A 27,619-nucleotide genomic window follows, 5' to 3' on the forward strand; every position below is an offset into this window, starting at 1 on the left:
AATTAACATACATAACTAACTTGGACACTTTATCTCTTTGTGTCAGCATTCACCAGTTAGTTTATGTTACATGACATTTTCTATACAAAATAATTTTTTAAAATGCATTAGCAATTTTACATGGTATTGCAAAGAGGCCAGAAACATACAATGTAATTGTATTACATATTTTTAATATACATCATAAGAGACAATCTAAATATTATCAATGTTATATTGTTCTTCACTAACTTTACACCCCATCTCCCCATCCACGACTCAGTTATACCTGATACAAACACGCCAGTCTAGTTAACAAATGGTTGTAGAAATAAATAACTAAAATTGAGTTACAGCTATCACTGGTTAGTAGTGCACAGCTGCTCCAGGACCTCTGAGGATCAGGTGTTCACAGTGTTCGCAGCGTTCAGGAGCGAGGAGAAAAGAGAGTCTGGTCTTTGCTTCAGCACATCTGGATGGTCTAACTCGGCCACCTGTCACACAGAATGCTCACTGTTAGTCCAGGTTTACAGTCATGCAAACTTTATCCTTTTATGTTTGTGTTGTTTTTCACCTCTCCATTGTCCATGACCAGGATACGATCCGAGTCCATTACAGTGTTGATACGATGTGCAATAGTGAGCATGGTGCAGTCCTGGAAGGCTTCTTTGATGGTGTTCTGGATCAAAGCATCAGTCTCTGCATCGATGGACGCTGTTGCCTCATCCAAAAGAATGATCTGTTGGACAACAGGAGGTACGATTAGATAAGTAGAGGGGATCGGCTGGTGTGGGTGACAATTAGGTTGGTGTAGGGTAGAGAGGGTTTGAGGAGGAATTAATAGTGATGATATAATTGTTGACTAAAAGATATACCACAGAAAGTCTGGCCAAAGATATTCGCCAAAATGTGATGCAAATGTGAAAAGCAAAAACACTTACTGAGTTTGTTTGGTGCTGCAGTTTACCTCTCAATCCCTTCCTGCAGCAACACTCTCTCTATCTGTCCCTAGGTGCTTCATTATGCTAATATTTCCTGTGTCCTCTTAACTCTTAAACCCCAAAATTGTTCTCCCTCCACCATGATGGTGGATCTTCCAATCCCTTTAAATGCACCTTGAGGAACAAGGGTGGGGACACTCAGGTGCATTGTAAAATCTTATATCAATCCTTTATTCACTACACACGAAGAAGCTGAGAGGAGAAGGCAGTTCAGGCACCATGCTCTGTAGGCTGGTGAAGAAAACAACCAAAAAGGATCATCCTCATTCACTTGCGCAACAGTTCTCACTTTCATTATCACTTGGCCTGCTTGTAGACCCGTCCGCCTAATCGTCTGCCTGCTGGTCCTGAGCCAACAAGCCCTTCTGCTATTATACCTGAGCCTGTATCACTGGAAAATTTAAGCCTTCAATGGACATTCTGAAGAGCTACCCAGATGCCCAGCATTCACTCTTTAAAGGGACTTACCTGGCCATTTTCAGGGGGAACCATAGAGTCTCAAAAAGAGACTCAGCTGCCCAGTACCCCAAATACTACCAGATATGCCCTGTCAATGTTCAGATTGACCTCATGTTGACCAATGTTACTAACAGCCTGCCTGAACTCTCTGGCCCCCAGTGTCCTTGTCCCACCCCAAACTCCCCATAGTCAATACTTAACACCCAAGACATGCATTGATCACTCTCTGTATCTGACTCCAGCCCCGGCGCACATTTCCTGAGGCATGTACTTTCCTCCAATACCCCATACCCACAGAGCCAATCTACAGATACCCACTGAGATTTAGTTGCCAGTTCATTGTAGTCGGTTGTTGTTGATTGCCTTGTGTGTTTGCTTTTGAGCTTCTAGTACCTACCTTCCCGTACCTGCCCATGGGATAATTTACGTACAGTAAATACAGTTTGTCTAATCTGTGTCTGATTGGGATAAATTGCAGCAGTAGCCTTAAGACCGTAAAAATGAAAAGGGCGCAGATAAAACAGGAATTCAGAAGAGGTAGATACAGGTACAAACCTTGGAGTTGCGGAGCAGTGCTCTAGCCATACATATGAGTTGTCTTTCACCTACAGAAAAGTTCTCCCCATTCTCCCGCACTTGTGCTTGGAGTTTACCCTCCAGTCTGGAGATCTGAGAAAACAAAACAGAACTTTCACTACTTTTAATACTTATTAAGGACAATCTTAACTAAAACTTAGCCCATTAAAGGGATAGCTAGACATTTTAGGTTAGTTACTTGTTACAGTGGAAATTTTCCATGAATTGATGAGCTTTACAAATGAAGGTTTCAGCAATATTAACTTCATAATATGATCTTGGTTTTTCTCCTCTCTGAGCCTCTTTACAGTTTAGTTTTGCTACTTTTAAAGTAAAGGATGACAATACTTCTGTCACAGCAAATACTATGTTTAAAAAATAACAATTCAATAGTGCTACCTCACTGATAAAGCCAACACAACTAGCACCTCTTCTGCAACTGACATTATGATTCAAGACATGCATCAAACACAGATGTCTTTAAGCATTGTGCACACAGGACGACAAAGGCAGATACGTTTCATGAAACTGTTAATGTAATGTTTGTCATATTGTACTGCTAACATACTGAGTCCTTCATGTAGGTCTTCTCCAGCACTGCCCAGATCTCCTCGTCTGTGTAGCTATTGAAGGGGTCAAGGTTGTACCTGTTCACAAATGATCTTGGTTGTTAACCAGAAGCTAACCCACCATTGTTAACAGTGTGTATACACATAAAGCACTGAGGAGATAGAGGTTCGCTCTGGTTACCTGACCGTGCCAATAAATAGCACGGGATCCTGGGGGATGATCGACAATTTGCTGCGCAGATCCTGCAGACCAATGGCCATTATATCCACTCCATCTATCAGGATGGTTCCTGCTGAAGGCTCCACCAGCCTGAACAAAGCCACGCCTAAGGAGGACTTCCCTACAGTCACAAAGCATGGTCTACCTCAGAAGAGTATAATGGTTTACAGGATAAGGATTCCCTCAGCAACTTGCATTCATCAGAATCAGAATCAGAAATACTTTATTAATCTCTGGGGGGGAATTCAGGCGTTATAGTTGCTCTGACACGAATAAGAGCTACGATGCAAAAAAGTTATATACATAAGAGCTCTTTACAAATGAACAGTATAAGCCGTATTTATGTCAGGATATTGCACAGTTATCCAGCTTATGTAAAAGTTAAGCTAGTGCACAGTTTAAAGTGGGTGTCTGTGTGTCAGACACTCAGAGGGAGGAGTTGTAGAGTCTGATGGCCACAGGCAAGAATGACTTCCTGTGGCATTCTGTGGTGCATCATGGGGGAATGAGTCTTTGACTGAACGTGCTTCTGTGCCACGCCCCTTACTAAATGGTGTCTGACCACCCCAGCCTGCGTGATGGCTTGTTCTGGCCACATTTAAATGAACAGATGCTGCTGCAACACAGAGTTGTCAGTATTTGCACTGTAAAGACACATTATGATCAATAAACATAGACTATAGGTTTAGTGATTTACTGTATGGCGTTCATATGTTGTAGGACACTAACTAATCCTTAATAATCTGTAACTGAAAATTATTCTGCAGCTGTTGACACAACATGCCAAATCTATGTAGATTTGTGTTTGCAGTCAGGACTGTATTTAACTATATGATCATTTACCCCTTCAATCAATCAATCATTATAAAAAGTCTAAATTCACTTGACATTTCCTAAATTGCACTTAACTTGATCTGTGCAAAAGCAAACAAGTTATGGGTAAAAACTCTTCTGCAGTCTGTGTCTTACCAGAGCCTGTCCTTCCCACAATGCCTAGCTTCTCTCCAGCTCGGATGAGGAAATCGACCTTGTTCAGGACAATCGGTGTATTCTCTCTGTACCTCATCTTATAGCCCTGGAAGGTGATGGCTCCACTCTTTGGCCAGTCCTCTGGGACTTGAGCCTCCTTTATGTGTTTGGGGGCCTCAGACGTACAGTCCTGTAAACAATAACAACTTCTTAGAGGGGGGGCTTTCACATGATAATTAACTTGGAAATCAGAAGTCTTTGGCCTCTTTGATAAAAACCGCAAGAACCTTTAGCAAGTGCTCTTGAGTAGTATAATGTTTCAGTAGGACCAGGATAGATGGATGGATTTGTAGTACTATCAATGCCACTTGTGTATAAACAGTGATTACTTTTTTGAGGCAATGAAATCTAGAGCCTGACCGTGATGTACTCCTGCAGCCGCTCCACTGAGTTGAACCTCGCCTTAACCTCCGTTGACTGCTTCACTACATACTGAAGCATTCCTGTCAGCTGGACAAAAGAAAGAAACACTGCCTGTAAACACACTTGGTACAGTTGCTAGTAGTGTGGCAATGTGCTATCCAAGTTTACCTGTATTGTGTAGGACATGGCCAGGCCTTTCAAAGCTGGACCAACAAGCTCATCACTGCTGAGCACTATGAACAGAGCCACCAGCAAGGTCATGGTTGAAGCCATGAAGTCAAGCCAGAAGGTAAGCCAACGTGTCCCAGAGTGATACAGTAAAAAGTGGTTGGAGTAAATGTCATTCAGCAACTTGAACCTACAACAAGACAAAGGGTTTCTGAACATATCTCATTAATACGAGGATCATGGGCGCTGTGGATAAACCATCACCTACAACTTCAGAATGCATACATGTAAAGCAGAGAAGGCTTAAAAGAGATCATGTATTCTCATAAAGCTCGAAAGATCACCAAATAAAAAGCAAAAAAATGAGTGTTTCATGTTAAGTAGCTTTTGTATCGTACAGTTTTATGTGGCTGTCTCGTATGTTGTAGGCATGGATGGTGCTGAGGCCTTGTAGGGTAGAGGTGGTAAGAGAGATGCAGGGCGAGCGACTGATGTTTTCCATCTTTTTCATCTGACAGATACTCCTCTGGAACACACTGCAGAGGAAGAATAACAGATATACATGAACAACTCTGATACAGTGGCCAACAAAATGCACTGTCCCAAAGATTTTCAAAGGAAAAACAAGCTGCAAATTCAGAACACACAGACACAATTCAAAAATGCTGCATATCCCCCCCACACACACACAGCTTGAGTCTCTTTGGTGAAACTGGGTAGGTTTTTATAATGAAATGGTTTCTGATGAACAGATAGCATTGCTAAAGTGACCGCTGCTGCGAGCTGCTGTTAGCTAGTTAGCTGTGCAGCTAGCTGATCTACTAGCTGACTCGCTAGTTCGGGCCCTTAGTATCAGGGAAGTGTCTGTGTGTACACCTCTAACCAACACAGGAGCTTCAGATATCAGGAGGTCAAAATTGTTGGGCCGGAGCAGGGGGAGGACTCAGTGGGGAATGATGGTGGAGTGTGACGACAGGCAGAAATGTTAACGCTACAGTAGCTAGGAGAATTATGTCTACCTCAACCAGGACTCTGTGGATGACCAAGACACGGTGGGGGTGGGAGAGAAGTAAGCGGTATGTTGGGGCGTCAGTTAATTGTGATCTCCAGAGCCCTGATGGTGTGTTTATGCTGTGTCAGCCCCTGGTTGCCAGGAGTCATACCTGGCATTAAAACTACCCAACGACTCGGGGACTGTGTTCTTCCTGGCCCAGACCTGTACCTGCCAAGGGTCCTGAAACCTCATCGTCTCTTCGGTCCACATCTCCTTTGTTATATTCTTTATAAAAAACGCTTCATTAAAATCCAAAACCACCTTGGGCCTCCCAACATGGCTGGAGCACCTCTGTTCTGTTCTGGTGAGCAGCGTTTTTCCTGTTGCATTTGTCTTCTGGGTTTATGTGCTTTTGACATTGCATACATGTTTTTTCACCGTATTTTCTGTTTTTCTTCATCCAAATTAATTGACTGTTATCAAATTTACTTTGAGGCATAATAAGTAGGATTTTCCTGGAAAAATAAAATACACAAATAATTTACAAATATAACATTATAAATCATCTTATGGGCCTCTGTACAGGTGTGTTGGTGAGTGTGTGTGCAGACCCTTGTGAGACCCTTCCCTCTGCATCTGTTCTGTTGTTTTGCTTTGCACAGGACGTTTTCAGAAGGGGCGCTGTTGTGGTTCCCTGAGCCAATCACAGCGTAAAGGTGAGTGTGGGAGTCGTTCAAATTAGCAACTGGGCCCCATTCAGACCGGCGAACATGGAGAAAGAGCGATGCAGAGTTGGCCTTCTTTCTGTTGGACGGGTAGGTGCCTCAAACCGGGTAGGACAAGCTAACCTTGCTTGCTGGTGCAAAGCTACCTGGCGGTTGGAATGTTAGCGCAACGTTTACTGGCGATTAGCATGCTAGCACAACAGTAACCATTGTGCTGTCGGTGTTAGTTCGGCGGGGTGGGCGTGTTCTCGCACGAGAAAGTGAGAGTGAGCTTAGGAGAGGGGCCCAGTTTGAATGCAAGGAAAAATCCTTCTTATTATACCTTTAATTAACTTATAATCATTACCATTAAGAGAGATACTAATGAATTGCTACAATCGTGTTGTCCACAGTCCACTTAAAAATCTCTTTTGTCATGTTTAAACTTTCATTAACTTACAAGACAATGACGGTGAACAAAGCTCCAATAATGACTACAGCTATCAGCATAGCGGGGAAGACAGCTGAGATGATGACAATAGTGAAGGTGACCATCAGACAAAACTGCAAGAAAGGATCGATGTGGAGGGGAAGCACAATGTCCACCTCTTCTTGATCTTTGGAGAATCGGTTGAGAACGCGGCCAGTTGGCGTTGTGTCGAAGAAGCTCATGGGGCTGGTGATAATCTGAGGAGGGACAATAAAAAAATCACTGGTACGTTTTGCATGTTGAGGTTTCAAACTCGTCTAAAAGATCATGTCACAAATTCAATGTAATTATTATGAGAAAATTGACCTGTTTTGCCCTCACTCTGACTGTCACCACGGTATAAATAGAATGATAGCAAATATTCTACCTGTGCACAAAACCATATGTAAAGAAAGTCATGTCCATGACCCCAGAAGTCATTTGCTGGTAGGCAAGTTTTGAATGTCTAGGGAGACCTTTGCAGAAGTAGTGTACCTTGAGAATAGTTGAGTGTTTGAATGTTACCACAGACAAACCTGGTCATAAGCGGATAAGACAGCACTCCCCATCCACTGATTCCCCACACAGATCAACCAGTGAGAAGGTGCTATAAACTCTTCAGAGATAGTCTAAGAAGATGGACACACTCCCCCTCTTCATCTCGCCCAACCCTGGCCAGGAATGTGTTCCTCCACCTCCCTACTGTGCTGTTTCATAGTGTTTTGCATCAGTAAGGGTAAGCCACTGGCTTTCCTTTGACGTCTGTAATCTTAGTTGGAACAAGGTAAAGCAATCAGTACAGTAAGTGTTTATGTCTCAGCCATAGTGACGATTCCAATGGCCTGCCTTTGGGTCAGCATCCTGCAGAGTGTCTGTTGTTGTGTCCAAGCCATACCCTGCGGCCACCAAGCTGGCACTTGCCTCTTATATTAAAGACTTTCTTGACGCAGATTTGAAAGCCCTTTCCCTAAAGACAGCTCTCCTTTTGGCTCTCTGCTCTGATAAACAGATTGCAAAGCTGTGTGCTCTGTTTGTACTTTATTATTGTCTACAGTAGAGGGCAGGCTGCAGGGGTGTCACTCTGGCCTAACTAACCCTGCCTTTCTTCAAATCTTAATCTCTTGTCAATTACTCAGGTCTGAAGGTGGGTTAGTTTCAATCAAAGCAGGGGTCTGCATGTGAGAACGCAAATGTCCACCTCTGTTGACCCGGACTTGAGACAGCCATCAACCTGCCATCCCTCTAGAGAGAAGTTTTCCACTTGTTCACACATGCAGGCACATGGTTATGTTGATATTTTAAAAAAATATGTATTCAAAAATGTATATGTAATATTTTCACATTAGTGTATATTTAATGTTGTTAATATTTCTGTTTTTGTTTATCATCCACATTTTGCATTATTTTGTACTTTGATACTTTAAATAAAATGTAATTGACTGAAAGATGACAATATCTTATTGCTCATAAAACTGTGTCGTTCAAGGTAAGAGGGCAAGTTGGAAGTTGGGGTCATGAGCATGCCTGATTACATAAAGCGTCATTCTGTTTGGACAGCACTGATAGGTATCCTTTAGTCTCTCAGATCCATAGTTACATTCATAACCTATAGTATACACTTTAAGATCATTCATTCAACAGTACCTTTTTGAACATGGTGTTGTGGAATTTGCAGCTGGCATTCAAGGTGATCCGAGTGTAAAGGAAGCATTTGATGATTGCAAGTACCACCATGACAAGAGCCATTGCACCGTAAATAATTTGGTAGAAGTGCATGTGTGGGTTTTGTGAGACATCGCCTTGGCTTGAAGTCTTATTGAATGACTGGAAAAAACAAAGAAAATAAACATTATTGGATACCAGAGTCAGAGATAAAATTGTTCAAAGAAACCTGTTTTTTATTAGATTTGTTTTCTCTTGTCAACATTGTCACAATATTTTGCAAAAAATGAAGAAATAACACTTATTTCCTGTTATATTACATCTACTCTTCAATATGTAAAGGCTGGGTATAATGACAATAGCCCTCGGTGTTGGTTGTAAGAGGATCATAAAAGAGAGGGAGTGGTTAAGTGTCTGTTAAGGATTCATGTCAGTCCTAAGCTTAATCCAACAGGCAACTTAACTTGGTTGAAGTTCTTGAAGATGTTTCACCTCTCATCCGAAAGGCTTCTTCAGGAGAAGCTGAAGAAGCCTTCAACCAAGTCCAGTTACCTTTTGGAATAAGCCTAAAATTACCATGACCTGGAGGACTGAGAACCTTCATAGACATCCAGTGTCAGTTATTTAAGCATAATGAGGAACAAACATGTGACAAGAGGTTCTCTTTAGGTGGTTGCAATGAAAAAATCTCCATCTTAAGATCTGACAACAATATTGTTGAATGGCATGACTGTGCAAAGAGCTGTAACTGAGTTTCTGTCTCTCTCTGCATCATTTAGAAAGACCACACAATCGTTTACAAAGATTAGGGGAGACTAAATGAAGTTAAAATGGCCACGCAATCTTTTCTTACATTACATCAGTGTGGGAAGGAGCAGTGCTGAGAATGGGCTTTAAGAGACAGTATCTTGATTTTGGCTATGATTAATATTAGACAGACATATACCTGTTATACCTTAACCTATCCATTTATACAGTCCAACGTATACAACTAAAGTTTTCATTTTTCACAATGTTTCTTCGGTCCATGACAGAAACACAACTAAGATGTGTGTGTAAGAGAGATGATTCTCACCCCATTACCCGTTCCCAGCCAGAAGCTGAGCCACCAGTTGCTGAAGGCTGTGCATCCAATCATTAGGAAAAAGTTCAGGATGATGAGGAAGGTGACGATGTAGCCTGCAGCAACAGTCACACCAACCATTATCAACAGGGTTATGCATGAATGAAATGTGTATGATAGAATCATGTGTGTGTGTGTGTGTGTGTGTGTGTGTGTGTGTGTGTGTGTGTGTGTGTGTGCGGCATCAGACCTCCAGCTGCTTTGCAGTATTGCTGGTACACTCTCCAGGAGGCAGCACCTTCCGTGGTGGACTCCTGAATGACCAGTTGATTCCCAGCAGTAGCTTAAGGAGAAAAGAGTCCTTTCCTTTTATAGAATCAGTGCAGGACTAGAGCATGTTTTCAGACTTATTGTGCACAATACAACAAGAATATGAATACATGTCTCAAATTAACATAACAACATAATTATATGTGGATTTTGAATCTACTGCAGTGGTATATAAACATATTACCCTTACTTACATAATGTGGGGTCCAGCATTTTGAGACAACTAGTCAAAGAAACCTTTTGCATTTGTTCACAAAGTTATATTGTTCATCATATTTCACCCTCAGTTCGATAGACTGACTCTCTCCTGTTCCTCTTCTAAGATACAGATTACCTCAGCCTTTATCATTACTCTGCTTCTGTCGCTAATTTATTTATTTATTTATTTATTTAGCCAGTATTCACCCTAGTCTACCACTATTATTGGCATTGTAACCATAAGTATGTGTCTGTTGTTGTTCATGTAACAAGGACATATGTTGTTGTGGTAACAAGAACATATGTTGTTGTTGCTCTCTTTGCCTGTCTCTATCCTGCATCTCCTTCTATCCCATTTTCGGCCCATCCAGTCGAGGCAGATGGCTGTTCAACATGAGTCTGGTTCTGCTCGAGGTTTCTGCCTGTTAAAAGGAAGTTTTTCCTTGCCAATGTGCCGAATTGCTAAGTGCTACTCATGGTGGATTGATGTTGGGCCTCTCTTTGAATAACTTAACAAAGAGTCGGTCTAGACCTGCTCTTTCTGTAAGGTGTCTCGAGATAACCCTGGTTATGATTTGGCGCTATACAAATAAAATTTGATTGATTGATTGATTGATTGATACAACACTCTGTTTCTTGCTATAAATGTCAATTTCATCAGCAAATTTTTTTGGCATTAACTGTGAAAAGGAAGCATTTCTCAGCCCACCAAAGTGTTTGGCCTTGTTGCCCCTCCTGAGAAGTCCTCTACAAATAACGTCTTCTCTTGTGGAGTCTTGTTTTCTTTGTTTAAGTCTGTATCTTTAATGATGGAGTTTTTCTATTTTTTGGCCACTTTTATTCTGTCTGACGAAGTTTCTGCAAAGTGTTTACTGCACCATACACTGCCCCTAAAGAAACCTTTCATATAGCCACGACTTGTTCGTGAGAATCACATGTTGTCAATCACATTGTTTCCTCGTAAACAATGATCTGCTGGAAACTTGAGGCACAGCTATATGTGTAACAGGTGAGCACTGTGTGCAATTTAAGTTACTTAGAGGTATAATAAGAAGGATTTTCCTAGAAAAAATAAAATATAGACTTAAAATATAATATAATATAAATCATCACTTATGGGCCTCTATCCATGTGTGCTGGTGAGTGTGTGTGCAGACCCTTGTGGCGAAAGAGAGATGCAGAGTTGGTCTTCTTTCTGTTGGACAGGTAGATGCCTCAAAGCAGGTAGGACAAGCTAACCAGCTAGCGCAAAGGTAACTGTGATGCTGTCGGTGTTAGCTCGGCGGGGTGGGTGTAATGTTCTGTGTAACCTTTTGTTTGTTTTAATTTGATCTGTGTTCACTTCCTGTTTTATTTTGTATCCTGGTGCTTGTGTATCATGTCTAGTGTTACTTCCTGCCTTTGTTCAGTTTCCCGCCAGTTTTTTCCCTACACCTGTATCCCATTGGTAATTAGTCCAGCCTGTATATATACCCCTGTGTTTCCACTCACCCTCTGCCAGATTGTCATTGTCACCCTCGTGTGTTCATGTTTTCCAGCCTTGATATCATTGTGTTTGCTTGCCCGGTTTTTGAACCCTGTTTGGATTTTTGGATTTTGATTTTTATGGATTGCCCATTTTGGATTGTTCTGCCCTTGCTGACGGATTTCCTGTGTAATACCTTTGAACGTTTTCAGTAAAGTAGTTTTCCTGCTACTGGATTTTTGTGTTCTGGACTTTTTCTCTGCATTTGAGTATCCTTGGTTTAGGACTGTTACAGTACAATCTGGCCATGACAGACTCAGCAGAGGAAGACACTGTTCGCTTGGCTCTCCGTGCTCAAGGGAAAAGACTTCATGATCATGAGCAGCAGCTGTCCTCTCTCGTGGGTGGCGTGCATGAACTACATGTGCGACAAGACACTTTTCAAGTTGCCATGTCCAACCAGTTTCAGGAGCTTTCCGTTCAGATGCAACAGATGCTCACCCTCCTGAGACCCTCTACGCCTACTCCCCCTGCTCAGCCTTCTCCTTTGCCCCAGGCAGCTCAGCCATCTTTTCGACCGGAGCCCCGTCTTCCCAACATTGAGAGGTATGATGGTAATCCCTCTACCTGTCGCTCCTTCCTGTCTCTGTGCTCAATGACTTTTGAACTGCAACCTAACTCTTATCCCTCGGAGAGTTCACGTGTAGCCTTCATTATAACTCACCTCACAGGAAGAGCTAGAGAGTGGGCTACAGCGGAGTGGGATAAGCAATCCCTGTCATGCAGTACTGTTAGGAATTTTTCTGATGCCCTTCGCAAAGTTTTTGACCACCGCACTCCTGGCAGAGAGGCAGCTCGGGGGCTGCTGGCCCTGCGTCAAGGAAACAGTCGAGTTGCTGATCATTCTATTCGCTTCCGCACCTTGGCAGCAGAGAGCGAATGGGATGAGAATTCTCTATCAGATACATTCCTACATAGTTTATCTGAGGACATTAAGGATCACCTGGCTCCACTAGATCTGCCCCCTGACTTTGACTCTTTGGTGGCCCTAGCAATAAAGATCGACAACCGACTTCATGAGAGGAGACTGGAGAAGGCTCGAGCTGTCCGGAGACCACCAGACCGCTGGGAGCGATCTACACTCTCATCCGTTCCTGCTCCTCTCTCTGTTCCTGCTATGCCACAGGACAATGTTACAGTGCCTCCCGGTGGACGGGAGGAGCCCATGCAGCTGGGACGCACTCGTCTCTCCCCAGAGGAACGTCAGCGCCGTCTTAAGGAGGGAAGGTGCATCTACTGTGGCCAGTTGGGTCACTTCTTGGCTGTGTGTCCAGTAAAAGACAGGGCTCATCAATAGAGCGGGGGTTAATGGTGAGTCAAACCTCAACTTCTTTAAATCCCTCCAGACCTTCATCTCATGCTTGTTTGACCATTTCTGGGTGTTCTCTGGAGCTAGCAGTTTTTGTTGATTCAGGAGCTGACGAAAGCTTTATGGACAGGGGACTAGCTAAACAGCTTCAGTTGACCCTGGAACCTCTGCCTTGTCCTCGGGAGGCCAACGCCCTGAATGGCCGACGACTCTGCTGTATTACCCACCGCACTCCCGCTTTGAGTCTAACCATGTCAGGTAATCACTCAGAGATGCTCTCATTTTTAATAATTGACTCGCCTGAATGTCCACTGGTTCTGGGTCATCCTTGGTTAAAAAGACACAATCCACACATTGACTGGACAACTGGACTAATTTTGGGGTGGAGCAAGTTTTGCCACTCATCCTGCCTTGTTTCTGCTTCACCCAGTATCTCTAGTAAGAGCTCTGACCCCTCAGACTTTCCAGATCTCTCCTGTGTCCCTCCCATCTATCTGGATTTAAAGGAGGTCTTTAACAAGTCCCGGGCTACCTCCTTACCTCCGCATCGGCCTTGCGACTGCGCCATTGACCTCCTCCCTGGGGCCTCTCCTCCGAAGGGTCGTCTCTACTCCCTGTCTGCCCCGGAGAGAGAGGCAATGAACAAGTACATCCAGAGTTCCCTGGCTGCAGGTATAATTCGTCCCTCCTCCTCTCCTGCTGGAGCAGGTTTCTTTTTTGTGGATAAGAAGGACAAGTCGTTACGCCCCTGCATAGACTACAGAGGCCTGAATAATGTCACGGTCAAGAACAGGTACCCTCTTCCACTCATATCCTCTGCATTTGAACTCTTATAAGGAGCTACCATTTTTTCTAAATTGGATTTAAGGAATGCTTATCATCTAGTTCGCATACGAGAGGGGGATGAATGGAAAACTGCATTTAACACTCCTAGTGGCCACTATGAATATCTTGTCATGCCATTCGGTCTCACTAATGCTCCAGCAGTTTTTCGAGCCCTGGTTAATGACATTCTAAGAGACATGTTAAACACATTTGTTTTTGTTTATCTTGATGACATTTTGATTTTTTCAAAGTCTGAGGAGGAGCACGTGCAACATGTCCAGCGGGTTCTTCAGCGGTTGCTGGAGAATCAACTATTTGTCAAGGCAGAAAAATGCGAGTTCCACCAACGCTCTGTTTCCTTCTTGGGGTTCATTGTGGCACCTGACAGTTTCAAGATGGACCCTGATAAGGTTAGTGCTGTCACTGATTGGCCTGTCCCCACTGATAGAAAGCAGCTGCAGAGATTTTTGGGCTTTGCTAACTTCTACAGATGCTTTATTAGGAACTATAGTTCTGTTGCAGCCCCTCTCCATGCTCTCTCGTCCCCTAAGATCAGGTTCGCATGGAACCCTCAAGCTGAGGAGGCTTTTCAATCCCTCAAGCGGCGGTTCTGCTCTGCTCCCATACTCACCCTGCCAGATCCCAAGCTCCAGTTCATCGTCGAGGTTGATGCCTCTGATGTGGGGGTGGGGGCGGTCCTCTCCCAACGCTTCCCCAAGGACAACAAGGTTCACCCCTGTGCTTTCTTTTCTAGAAAACTTTCCCCTGCTGAACAGAACTACGATGTGGGCAACCGGGAGCTACTGGCCGTCAAGCTGGCTCTGGAAGAGTGGAGGCACTGGCTGGAGGGGGCTGAACAGCCATTTCTGGTGTGGACTGACCACAAGAACCTGGAATACATTAGGACTGCTAAAAGATTGAACTCTCGTCAAGCAAGGTGGGCACTATTTTTCAATCGATTTGATTTCACCCTGTCTTACCGTCCTGGTTCTAGAAACGTCAAGCCAGATGCCCTGTCCCGGCAGTTTCAGCGAGAGGAGACCCCTGAAACTCCTGCCACCATTCTTCCATCCTCCTGTGTCATCGGAGCAGTGACGTGGGGCATAGTTGACGAGGTCACCCAGGCGCTGGAGGGGGAGGAGATTCCTGAAACCTGCCCTGAAAATCGGCTTTATGTCCTGCCCGCCCTCCATCCACGGGTCCTGCAGTGGGGGAACTCCTCTAACCTTAGCTGTCACCCGGGGGTCGCTCGCTCCATCAGTTTCCTTCAACAGCGTTTCTGGTGGCCAACGCTGAAGGAGGATGTCCAGGAGTTTATAGCTGCCTGCCCTGTCTGTGCCCAGAATAAGACCTCCCACCTGCGGCCTCCTGGTTTGCTCCACCCGTTGCCCATTCCCCGGCGACCCTGGTCTCACATCTCCTTAGACTTTGTCACTGGACTGCCTCCATTAGCAGGTAACACAGTTATTCTCACCATAGTGGACAGATTTTCCAAAATGGCTCATTTTGTCCCTCTGTCTAAGCTACCCTCTGCCAAGGAAACGGCAGAGGTCATGTTAGCTCAAGTTTTTCGACTGCATGGGCTCCCACAGGATGTTGTTTCGGACCGGGGCCCTCAGTTTGCCTCTCGGTTTTGGAAGGAGTTCTGCAGACTAATCGGGGCTACGGCTAGTCTGTCCTCTGGATTCCACCCCCAGTCCAACGGTCAGACTGAGCGTTACAACCAGGAGCTAGAGACAGGACTCCGCTGTGCTGTATCCCAAGAACCTTCCCTCTGGAGCAGACATTTGGTTTGGGTAGAATATGCTCACAACTCTCTCCCTGTCTCTGCCACAGGTCTTTCTCCTTTCCAGTGTGTGTGTATGGATATCAGCCACCTTTGTTTCCTGAAGTAGAGGGCGAGGTCATTGTTCCATCAGCTCGGGCCTTGGTGCGTCGCTGCCACCTAACCTGGAAAAGAGCCCAAGCAGCTCTCCTTCGCACCTCCAGGTGGTACAAGCAGTCAGCTGACAAGCACCGTTCTCAAGCTCCTCGCTACAGGGTGGGTCAAAGAGTCTGGCTTTCCAGCCGAGATCTCCCTCTGCGCCTGGAGTCACGCAAGTTGGCACCGAGGTTTGTTGGCCCATTCTCCATCTCTAAAATAGTGAACCCAGTTGCAGTCCAGCTCAAGCTCCCGAGGACAATGAGGGTTCATCCTACTTTCCATGTTTCCAAGGTCAAGCCCGTCAGAACCAGTCCTCTGGTTCCCTCCTCCAGACCCCCTCCACCCCCCCGGGTTATTGATGGGGGGCCTGTTTACACTGTAAAGCGCCTGCTGGCGGTCCGCCGCAGGGGCCGTGGACTTCAGTACCTTGTTGACTGGGAGGGATATGGACCTGAGGAGAGGTCTTGGGTCCCTTCAAGAGACATTATTGATAAGACACTTATCAGAGACTTTCAACGGCATCACCCTGATCAACCTGGGACGTCTGGAGCCGTCCCTTGAGGGGGGGGGTACTGTAATGTTCTGTGTAACCTGTTTGTTTTAATTTGATCTGTGTTCACTTCCTGTTTTATTTTGTATCCTGGTGCTTGTGTATCATGTCTAGTGTTACTTCCTGCCTTTGTTCAGTTTCCCGCCAGTTTTTTCCCTACACCTGTATCCCATTGGTAATTAGTCCAGCCTGTATATATACCCCTGTGTTTCCACTCACCCTCTGCCAGATTGTCATTGTCACCCTCGTGTGTTCATGTTTTCCAGCCTTGATATCATTGTGTTTGCTTGCCCGGTTTTTGAACCCTGTTTGGATTTTTGGATTTTGATTTTTATGGATTGCCCATTTTGGATTGTTCTGCCCTTGCTGACGGATTTCCTGTGTAATACCTTTGAACGTTTTCAGTAAAGTAGTTTTCCTGCTACTGGATTTTTGTGTTCTGGACTTTTTCTCTGCATTTGAGTATCCTTGGTTTAGGACTGTTACAGTGGGTGTGTTCTCGCACGAGAGAGTGAGAGTGAGCTTCAGGTGATGAAGAGCCCAGGAGGAGGGGCCCAGTTTGAATGTGTTGTTGACAAAATGCAAGGAAAAATCCTATTTATTATACCGTTAAGCCAGCCTATGATGAATGGATCAAATCCACCTTGGTGTTATCTGAATGCATGCTTCAATGGAAGAGACACAACTCTAGGTAATCTGACTGTTGGTAACAATGAGTTAAGTTGATCAACTTCCAGGTTTACATGAAAATATTAGAGAATTTTTATGTAATCTCAGATTTTTGGTATCCACTATAAATATATAGTGCTAATGTTACAGGAAGATATAAAAGAAAGAAATCGTATTGCAAATAACATTATTGGTCAAAGGGCATACATGAAAACATGAAAAGGCCATCTTGGAAAAGTGGGAGAAAATCCCTGCTGTAAGTGGGTGTGAATCTCTTTCATTTTAGGACTTGGAAATTGTTGTGGGGAGGGAAGTTGTGGGGGGAGGGATTTTCCAAAGCTGTTAAACCATCCAAAAGCTTCTTCTTCTGAAGTATGGTGCTTAACTTTTTGCAGAGGCAGGATATATTATATTTAAACAGGCAAACAATGCACCAACATCAGAATTAAAAATGAATATACTGGTAAACTTACATTTCCGGTCAGCTGTAGTTTCATCATCCTTTTCATCTGACATGTCGAATGCTGAAAGGGAGCACAGATATTGGGGAACATTATACAGTAAATGACCAAATAAAGCATTGTCCTCTTTCAACAGTAGACTCTTATAATGGCATACAGTAGAAATGCCTAAATATAAGATTCAATTATCCATCCATTATCTACCGCGTATTCTGTTCAGGGTCGCGGGAGTCTGGAGCCTATCCCAGCTGTCATTGGGTGAGAGGCGGGGTACACCCTGTACTAATCGCCAGTCAGTCAGTGGGCTGACACATACGGACAGACAACCTTTCATGCGCGCCTACGAGGAAGTCGGAGTACCCGGCTACCAAAAGTTTCCCTGTTTTCCATACCTAGGTTCACTATCCCACTGTCATTGCCATCTCTTAGCTCAACCTCTTCGGGCTGGGCTGCATCTTGGGGTGACACTTCCTCCATCTCATCCTCCGTCTCAGTCTGTGAATGATGAGCAAAAATTTAAAGAGTCTGGAAAAGTTAAAAATAGCTCATTTACAGTAGATGATGAACTTTTTACTTATGCCCTTGCAGAAATGTGTTCCTGTCTCAATAGTTGAGTTACAGCTTACATGTACTGTACCAGCGTAATCTTGTAAAACAATTAAAACGGGTGAAACGGTTTTGGCCATTACAGCTGTTGTTTTATTTTTTTGTATTTTGTTTTCTAAAACAATTAGAAAACAAATGGTGAGGAAATTATAAAGTACATCTACAGTTTTTGTGCTGTGTTTTTTCCTTACTTTGGATTGTTCCATCTGGTAGTTGCTGATCAGCTGAGCGTAGCGTCCGTTGGCTTCCATCAAGGCCTTGTGGTCTCCGGCCTCCCGCACCTCGCCATCATCCAGAACCAAAATGTCATCACAAAACTCCAGATACTGGAAGACAAACCAATGGCAGTCCATCAACAGCAGTCATTTACATTTATGGGACTGATCTAGAGTGACTTACAATCCTGCTCACATTTCCTGATTAACAGATCTAAGAGGTAGCAAACGGACACGACTCCTTGTGGTATGCTTTACATTACCTTCCTAACAGAATGGTAAAGATCTTCTCTTCCTACATGGTTTTTCAAATTGTTAGCATGAATGTGGAAATCATAAACTATCTAGGATGAACTATCCTGTCACCTGCAGCTGGTGTGTAGTCAGTATGATGGATTTTCCATGGAGCTCCTTCTTGATGCCTTCTTCAAAAATGTGTTTCCCCACATGAGCGTCGACAGCAGACAGCGGATCGTCCAGGAGGAAGATGTCCTTGTTGGAGTAAACGGCTCTGGCCAGACTGATCCTCTGCTTCTGCCCGCCGGACAGATTCAGTCCTCGCTCGCCAATCTGCCAACAACAGGCAGAAAGCTACTATGGCAAGAACAGAAATGGCCTCTGCAAAACTCCAGGGTGAGAGGTTATCAAAGCCTCTGAATTATAAACAGTCTATGAATGTCAGTTATGACAGCCGAGTCTGTAACGGTGCTTAGCTTGGCTTCCATGAAGGAACTATAGCCAGCTTCTCCTAACAGGGACCATGCTGACTGTTATCTACTGTATCTTGTACCATCTTGTACTGAGAGACTTGTGGTCTTGTGAAAAATCTTGCTTTGAGATATAAAAGTACAGCAGAGAGCTCCTACCTCAGTTTGATCACCATGTGGGAGGATTTTCAGGTCAGCTCGGAGGCTGCAGACATCCACAATTCTGTCATATCTGTGGAGCAAGTTGATATACTATTCAATTTAGTTTATTAGTTTATTAGAAAAATACTTGAATGGGATGTATTGGGGCTGCACGGTGGTGCAGAGGTTAGCGCTGTCGCCTCAAAGCAAGAAGGTTCCAAGTTCGTATGCCAATTTGGACGAAGCAGGCCTTTCTGTGTGCATGTTCTCCCCAGTGCATGCGTGGGTTCTCTCCAGGTACTCTGGCTTCCTCCAAAGACATGCTTGTTATTATTTGCTCGTAGTTATTTGGTGACTTTAGCCTCCTGAGACCCTGCGTCCTCATACGGGGATATTACATTTTGGCTTCACAGCATCATAATATTTAATTCTGAAACTTAGACCCGTTGGTCTCATTCATGGACACTTTGTCCACCACCCTGTGGTCACAAAAGCAAATTACACTGATCGGTGTACATCCAAGATGGCCGTGATCCCGATCAAAATGCGTTACAGTCGGTCTCTACAGAAAACTCAACCAGGTACAAAACCTCTTCAGATTTTATGATTGAAACTTGTTTATTTAATGCGTATTAACAGTTGTAGCTTGATATGGCTGACACATTTGACTAATTTTATCAATAGCAACAAGCTACAACACCGTTACGACCGGGTACTCACATGAGGACATTGGGACTTTTTCAGTGTAACACAAAGACAATTCCTAGGTTTTATACTTATTAGGTCCTATTATTCCCAAAAGGTAGGAGAAATTAAAAATGCATACCAAACAAAAGCTTGTGTCTCAGGAGGCTAAAATTGCCTGTAGGTGTGACTGTGAGTGTGAAAGGTTGTCGATGGCGATCAGTCCGGGATAGGCTGCAGTTTTCGCTTCATGCCATCTCGGGCTGCATAAAGTGGCTTTCCAATGATAATCCTGTCATGTCATAACACAGATGACCTTTGTTTGACTGCCTTGCCAGATGAAAACTCACAGATAAGAGCAACTCAACTCTCCCCCAGTTAAACATTTCTCACGTGAGACAAACTCACCGGTAAGACCTGCTTACATTTTTATAGCCTGTGTCACTGCAGTGAAGAGGAACAGTGGTAACATATTAACACACGTATGGTTTCCCCGTAGTTAATGATACCTGCTAATAATACTTGTTTCCATATTCAAGGGTCACATCATATCTGCAGTGACAGTTATTTATGTGGGTTGAGTGATTTAATTACTTGGCCTTGTTAAAAGGTTCCCCCATCAGGATGTTTTCTCGAACAGTTCCATGAAATATCCAGGCCTGCTGGGAAACGTAGGCAAATGTCCCATCAGCTGTGAGGGAGCCTCGCAGAAGGTGCATCTAAGACAACAATGAAATGAGCAGACAACAATAAGAAACCTGTATGATACACAACAACAGTTAAATCTGGTTTAAATAATAAAAACGTAACAGGAGCATCATTCAGTGAAACAAGTGTCCAATAATAACAACAAAACTGAGTCAAAAACTTGCATTAATAAAAAGAATAAAGGACAATAAAGACAAAGGAGGAGCCAACCTGTTCTAAGATGCTGGAAATCAGTGACGTCTTTCCACTCCCCACGTTCCCACAGACTCCGAGCAGGTTGCCCTTCAGGAAATAAGACGGAAGGTATTTTTAAAACCATCTAGTTTACCTCATTAAACCCAATCAGTGGTGAAGCTCACCTTGGGCAGTGTGAATGAGATGTTTCTCAGAGTTGGCAAGGTTTCAGACATCCCATTCTGGGAGATCTCGTCCACTTTGTGTCCCTTCACCCTGCTGGCGGAGCTGGTTGAGGAATCTGTCAGGCTGTCCGGTTTAGTCCATGAAAGTGTAGCCTTTTTCATCACTATGGCCGAGTCACTGTCTTTCTTCTGTACCATGTAGGGATCTGGATTCTGGATCAGCAATATTTTCTGGAACGGTGAAGTGCTGCATTTAGAAACTCGTGAATTTTAAGTTGAGATTGTGATTGGAAATTAGATCTACAACAGTAATTAATAATAACGTTAATAACTTAAATATTACTTAACTTAATTAACTAAGTATCATCTTTCATACAAGACTTGCAGTTCAAAGCGTAAGTCCTTACAGTAAGTATTACGAGTATGGTGTGCTTTACATGAAAATAGACATTAGAATTAACATAACTATAGTATGTATGGATCATGTATAGTGACCAGGTATAGGACCGGCTCAGCAGAATGAAACCCCAGCAGGGTGAGCAGGACTAGCTGTGGGGCGTGATTGACAAAGGCTGAACCTTTTTTTCCCCAGTAAACCAGCAGCTGATAGAAATATTGCAATATTCAACAAGATAATTAGCAATGGTGCTAGGTCCTTGCACTTTAAACCATTTTGTAAGTATATATAGATATATAAGTCAATGCTAAATGTTACAAGAAACCGAGGAGAGCACTTAAGGCTGCCTGAATGTCCTTTCTCTGCTTTATTATGTTAATAGCTGAGGTGCAGCACTTAGCATGATCTGAATTGCTCACTTGTTTTTTTGTTTTTCGGAAGGCCAGTGAAAAGTGCATTACAGTAATTGAGTATCCTTAAAGCTCCTGTGAGGAACTTTCGGTTTGTGTTGACTTTGGCACCCCCTGTGGACAAAGCCGTACCCCATATCTCTTTGCTGATTTTATCCTGTACATGTTGAAGTGGTGGTTTTTAACAACAAATCTCATCCTGCTTTCTTTAACAGTCATATGTATCACTCACTTTTAATTTCTGCCCTGGAAAATGTAAACAAAGGCAGCGTGCAGTTAATCGCTTCGTCTGACACCTACCAGCCGCCTTTTAGGGTAGTTGATTAAGAATCACTTTCTATTTAGGTCAAAGGCAACAAGGATTGAGATCTTATATTTATCAGCATATACCACAAACTACTATAAAAAACTTCTGAGCAGGACGGAAAAAGAAGAGTTTACCCGAAACCTGGTCAGTGACACAGCAGCCTCAGCCATAGCCTTCACAGACATGGGCAGTAGAGCCAGGCAGAACCTCATGGAGTTGAAGATGGCAATGGTTGTAAAAGCCTGTAAACAAAGAATGATGGTCAAACACTTCCCCACTCCATACAAAAATGAACAGGTTACATGTTTGTTCTATATGGACCACAATGCTCTAGTGCCCAGCTCCTGTCTGCAGCAGGCGCTAGTTAAGGGCAAGCACAAACAAACATGGGGGAAAGGTGGATGAATAACCATGTAAACAAATACTTTATGTCCTGGATCCATACTATCCACAGACTTCTCTCTGTGGCACCTCCATTGACCATTAAACCACACAGTTTGTCATGTTGGAAACGATTATAACACTATATGTGCTGCTCTGCCGTGATACTCACATCAGACGTTTTGAGGCTTAAGCCCAACAAAGTGTGCACAATGAAGGTGAGAACAGTAGCAATGGTAGGGATGATGCCGGTGATGCTGGTATTCATATTTTGGACGTAATTGACCCTCTGCAGCTGTTTCCTCTCTTTGTTCCTTAAGTCTGTTAAAGACAGAATCACTTATTTGGACAAGGATTTTGTTTTACATTGCAGCATAAACATTTGTTTACTGAGCACCTTCACTGTACCAACCAGGGACAGGGTATGGTATCTACTCAACACCAAACCATGTAATCACACTTTGCCTTTTAAAATACACTTGTAGTCTAATGTAAAGCTGTATGTCGTCAGTTCCAAAAGTTTAAAGGCATAAAGAAAATTATTTATAAAAAAAGATTTCTTTAACGTGCAATTTGTCCTTTAGAAATCATACTTAAGCAGACAATGTGCACACATGGACAAGTGCAATTTCCTGCCTACCACAATCTTGTAAATGACCATTAATGGTAAACCAGCCAGTCCCTCTATGCAACTACAGATCAATATCCAGCTTGGACAAACTGAACTCATACCCACTAAGTCTGCCCAGAACCTGGGTGTCACAGCTGACGACCAGCTAACCTTTTAGGTTAAGGCCATGATTGCTTGGTCATGTCGATTTGCCCTGCCCACTGTTGTCAAACCCTGTTGCTTGCTCACAAAACAGCAACAAAAACAGCTCCTGCCTACCTGAACACCCTCATCCAGGTCTACACTCCGTCCCGCCCACTACGCTCTGCCAATGAAAGGCTCCTGGTACTCCCATCACAACAGGGCCCTAAGTCTCTAACTTGACTCTTCTCCTCAGTCGTCCCCAGGTGGTGGAACGAGCTACCAAACTCCATTCTGTCTGCAGAGTCCCTTTCCCCTTTAAGAAGAAGCTAAAGACCCAGCTCTTTATGAACACCTCTGACCTTAATGATATTGATGATGATGATGATGACTATACTGATCTTGTTGATGTTGCTGATGATGATAACTATTATTTAAAAAAACAACAACAACAAAACGCCCTATACACTGCCTGTTGGCACCAGTGTCCGGTCGCACTTGAACCTATTTGTTGGTTCTTACTGACTTTGTTCCCTCCTGTCTCGATCGTTGCTTGTGTTGTATTAACTCTCAGATGTTCGACGCTTTGGACCCTAAATGCCCCTAGAATTTTATCTAGAATTTTTTTTTTTACTCCATTACTGTTAGACAAGTCATCATGAAGCATCACTTCTTACCTGCAACCTTCTTCTCAAAGGAATCTTCCCAGGCATACATCTTGATGAGTTTGATGTTGTTGAGAATCTCATTCATTGTGCGAACACGATTGTCTGTTATCAATATGGCTTTCCATCTGAACATGTTAATAAACTTAGCCAAGACAAACTGAAAGCAGAAAAACACATATTTATATTAGTGACAAAAACAATAAGAGCAAGAAGTTTGTTTAGTTCCGTCCTGGTGGCTGAAACTGTTAAAATACACCATATGTATTGAGCAAAGTAACAAGTTTAAGTGAAATAAGATCACTTTTTGGACTAAATTAAAAGCAGAAATGGAGAGACTTTTGGGAGAGACATACGGCATGTATAGACAGTTGCAATAGTTGAGACATGATGAGATAAATGCTTGAAAAACCTTCTCCAGATCAGTGAATGACATTTTATTTTAGAGACTAAGTTGACTCTTGTGTACGTATAGGTCTAGTTTAAGGTTCGCAATCCTACTAGGACTCTGCATTTTCAACTCTAACATGAGGAAGGGCAAAAAGACGACCTCGGATTTGGTGTAAATGTAGTCAGCAAAGCATTGGAAAATAGTGTGATGGTTTAGTAGAATTTAAACCATTGGTAGCATGTAGAAGGAAGAAATGGACGGGACCTAAAAATGAGAGTCAGAATGTGTGATAGCTGGGGATGACACAGATTGACCCAAGCTAACCAACAAGCTTCTACCCCTTAAATTGGAGGTGAACCACTTCAGTGCATGTTTGAGCATCAGGAGCTCATTGGTCATTGCATTGATTATATCTGTGTACAAATTTGTACAAACCTGTAGGGGGATGAAGATGATGTAGATGCAGGCTCCGGTCAGCGCGGTGTAGCCCAGAATGAAGCAGGCATAGACGATACAGATAAAAAAGAGCATTGGGTAGGAGAGCACAAAGCTCCCAAACATCACTGCAGAAAACATCCTTTCCCCATCGCTGGTCAAAACATTAATCATCTGGACAGGAGAGAGCAGAGACAGACTGAAATCCAAGGTTGCTAAGATTGTGTTTCCGATAGGTTGCTTGAACTAATAATCAGTCTTTGGAGAGTTTGGCAAAAACAAGCTCTCACACTTCTACTTCTACAAATTAAACACTACTTTCTACCACCTACTAAGAGTAAGAAGGCTTTACAAATGCTCCATCAAAGTGAAGTCTGTTTATTAAAACTTTCCCAGAGCGATGTAGGTTCCCTGCAATAAATGAGAACTAACCCTTACGTACGTAACGCTCTCTTTACCTCTCCCATTGAAATGCCGCTGTGTACCCGCAGAGAGATGACTTTCTGATAGGCCATTGAAGAGAAGGCACCCTTCAGTCTGACTGCTGTGCGCAGGTTCATCGCCCACTGCAAAGACATTAGGAAAGCTTTGGAGAGCTCTGAGACGAACAAACCAAAGGCCAGACCCACACCGTGGAACACTGTGGACTTCTCCGGGTCGTCAGCATATTTCAGGATCTTATGGAGCAGAACAGCCTGAAAGGACAAAAGGGTTTGTAACACAACAGCAACAGCTCGTTTGGTTCACTGTTTACTTGCAACGCAGGCAGAAATTAAAGGTTGCACTGGTTCCAGGTGAGTGGCTCAGTACATTTTTGAGAGATTAAAAATGCTCAAGAACTCATGAAACTTGCGTCAGAAGTGGTGCAAATTGACATTTGATGTGGGTCAGGTACATGGGTTTGCAAAATGGTTCCACAAGTGCACCAACAGGAAGTTTCACCTACATGTATGAAATTTATTAAACATATGTATCACGTTCAGAGCTGCAAAAAAGTGCCCTCTAAAACGGAAACAGGACAGGAAGTCAGCCATTTTGATTTTAATTTGAACTTTTCGTGTATTAATCACTGTTACAGGGGTCACTTGAAAGAACTCCTTCAATTCCAATGATCTGACCAACATCAGAGTTTGTCAGTGTGTAGAAAGGACCAAAAGAGTGAAAGTTGTTCAGATCTTTTGTTTTCAATCAAGAGTGTGGGCGTGGCGGTGCGCCAAAGCTCGATGTTTCACCATAAAACAAGATCAGTCAGACAACTCTCGTTGTTACAGTGTGAAATGTTTATTGCAGCAGCAGAACATAGCTTGTGTTTAGCGTCTCGGCTCCTCACTCCTCGCTGATTTATTTTGCATGCAGAAATTGAGGAGTAATGAGATAATATCTTAAACCCCCTATTCAGAGCCTGCAGGTGGATGCTGGGGTGGTGGTCGGGCTGAAAGTAAGAGTGCAGTACTGGCGCAGGGCAGCGATGGCAATGACAGAGCAGAGGGAGAGACAGGAAATCTTGAAGCTTAAATAGACCGCCAATTGGGATGAAGTGTTGTCAAGTGACTGTGGAAGTGACGCATATCAAAACAAAGTCTGCACATAGTTATGGCACCATACATCGTTATAGTGCCATCTACTGGCTATGTGAAGTTACATGTTTTACTCTGTAATGTACTCCTCCCTGTGGGTTGACCAAACAGCAATGTTACACCATGAAACAGGAAGTAGTTGAGGCACTGCTGGTGCATAAAAACTCATGAAAGTTGGTGCACACATCAAGAAGGCCAATTTCCACCAATTAAGGTGACAGTAGGACAACCTTCAGAAAAGGCCTTTTGATCAAGAGGAAATGGAACTGTTGATTTTAAAATTCAGATAAAATTACCGGGCCCAGAAACGCTGCCACAATGGAGAGGACACCAATAATGACGGACAGGATCAGCCTGGTTCTCTGAAAGCGAAGAATCACTCGAACCAAAGAAGCCTTCTCCAGGCCAACCTTTGCCACCTCTTCCTCCCAGAGTCTGTGCAGCCTAAACACTCAAAATCAGAGTCACCACCTTTAACCTTGTTAATTTATCACTAAAGTTAAACAGCAAAAGCAGGTGAGAAATGCACAGGTGAGAACACAGATTTGTAAACCTTGTCATGTGTCTAATCATGTACTGTGTTGTGATTGCCTATAATGACCGTAGAGAAATTTTGGGCCCCCATGAATCTGCAAGAAGATTCAAACCTGTCTCCGCTGGTGTCGGCTGAATCCAAAGGAGACAGTCTGAGCGAGTTCATGTCCAGCCTATTCCTGAAGATTGCCCACATCATGGGGGTCATCCAGGCAAAGGTTGCAAAGGACAGGAAACCAGCATTGTCCAGAGGGTGGGAGCTAGACACAGAAACATCAATCATTGTAAGCTCTGCAGCCGTTAAAAAATGTTGTAGCAACACTTACCAAACACTGTATTTATTCTGTATCAATGAATTGTAGTTAAACCAAGGGTAGGCCATTTTTTTTAGAAGCATCAATACATCAAATGCGATGACAAGTCGGCACATATCTGCCTAGCTGTGCCTGTGCACTCAAGTCCATTAGCAGAGTCTTTCATCAGCTAAAGCTAGCTAGCTAGTTGAAAACGAATGGCAGAGAATGGTATTTTGATACAAAATGGGATAACAATGATGCATTTTACTCTTCTAACCAATGGGGGCAGCACTTATGTTTAGGAGGAGCTATGACATTGGTGCTGTTGGACACTTTCAAAATCTACCTTACTGTTGCTGGTTTTTGAAATGTTGCCAACCCTGGCTTTAAGTTCAGCAAAACAGAGTAAGTAAGTCGTTAAAAACACTGACTGTGGTGAGGACCAGCGGATGGGTTTGAGGGTCTGAAGGCTCTGCTGGTATTTTCTGAATGGGGAAGGTTGAGCTGTTGTGTTGTCTTCCAAATCAGTTTGTTCTAGACCGGAGAGAGATCCACTTCTCCAACAGAAACCATTTTCTGCCTTAAGAGTCATTCGTACAAAGAGGCAGAGCGAAAGATTCAGACAAAAACCCAGAGTGAGAAAGAGTGAGAAAAAGTTGGTGGAATACAAAACAAGAAACAAAGAGGGAGAAGAAACAATAAGGGAGGAAACCTCAGTTATGTGAAGAGGATATGAGACTTCCAGATGGAAGCAGCAGTTTGTTCTGTACTTACAAAAGAAACACACTGAGTTCCTCTGCTCTTCTCCAAAGAATAGGTTTCCTTCATTTTGTCCTGTACCGTAAACAGCAAGCCACAGAGTTACTATTTCCATCAAGATATTTTAAGTGATAACTATTAAGTGTTAATTATTATTGCTTTGAGGCTACATAACCCATGAAACATGCCACAATCATTAGCACACAGGTGAGTGTAAGCACTAATGATGTATAAGGTTGTGTCACAGGT

General features: G+C 43.4%; 1 protein-coding gene across 2 annotated transcripts; it reads right to left on the minus strand.

The window, feature by feature from the left end:
• Positions 1-380: 380 nt before the first annotated feature.
• Positions 381-27,439, minus strand: LOC138599202 (ATP-binding cassette sub-family C member 12-like). 2 transcript variants are annotated; one of them, XM_069670835.1, is made up of 30 exons: positions 27,386-27,439; positions 27,043-27,191; positions 26,429-26,575; positions 26,078-26,225; positions 24,663-24,899; positions 24,205-24,378; positions 23,391-23,538; positions 22,135-22,283; positions 21,716-21,823; positions 20,468-20,698; positions 20,319-20,390; positions 19,995-20,119; positions 18,735-18,807; positions 18,235-18,438; positions 17,845-17,979; positions 17,440-17,530; positions 17,060-17,110; positions 9,507-9,599; positions 9,269-9,372; positions 8,176-8,343; positions 6,523-6,749; positions 4,763-4,900; positions 4,365-4,554; positions 4,194-4,283; positions 3,774-3,963; positions 2,766-2,925; positions 2,584-2,662; positions 1,995-2,108; positions 554-718; positions 381-473 (listed from the first exon to the last, which is right to left on the minus strand). In XM_069670835.1, exons 1-30 carry the CDS (start codon positions 27,437-27,439, stop codon positions 381-383), a joined length of 4,107 nt encoding a protein of 1,368 aa, XP_069526936.1. The 2 variants fall into 2 exon arrangements, with proteins under 2 accessions (XP_069526936.1, XP_069526849.1); XM_069670748.1 differs by having other exon boundaries at positions 8,176-8,355; positions 17,440-17,536.
• Between the last annotated feature and the right edge of the window lie 180 nt (positions 27,440-27,619).

Source organism: Semicossyphus pulcher, unplaced genomic scaffold (assembly GCF_022749685.1).
Source record: "Semicossyphus pulcher isolate SPU_LCO1_2020_fin unplaced genomic scaffold, fSemPul1.0.p SCAF_1, whole genome shotgun sequence".
Classification (NCBI taxonomy): Eukaryota; Metazoa; Chordata; class Actinopteri; order Labriformes; family Labridae; genus Semicossyphus; species Semicossyphus pulcher.

What these genes read in the sequence shown, in the direction of transcription:
- LOC138599202 (XM_069670748.1), bottom strand. Translation starts at nt 27,439, where the DNA reads ATGAAGGAAACCTATTCTTTGGAGAAGAGCAGAGGAACTCAGTGTGTT. An exon ending in ATCCGCTGGTCCTCACCACA is followed by an intron (nt 26,576 to 27,042) that starts GTCAGTGTTTTT and finishes TTCTGTGTCTAG; the next exon opens with CTCCCACCCTCTGGACAATG. An exon ending in AACTACAGCTGACCGGAAAT is followed by an intron (nt 9,600 to 17,059) that starts GTAAGTTTACCA and finishes TTTCTCCTTAAG; the next exon opens with CTACTGCTGGGAATCAACTG.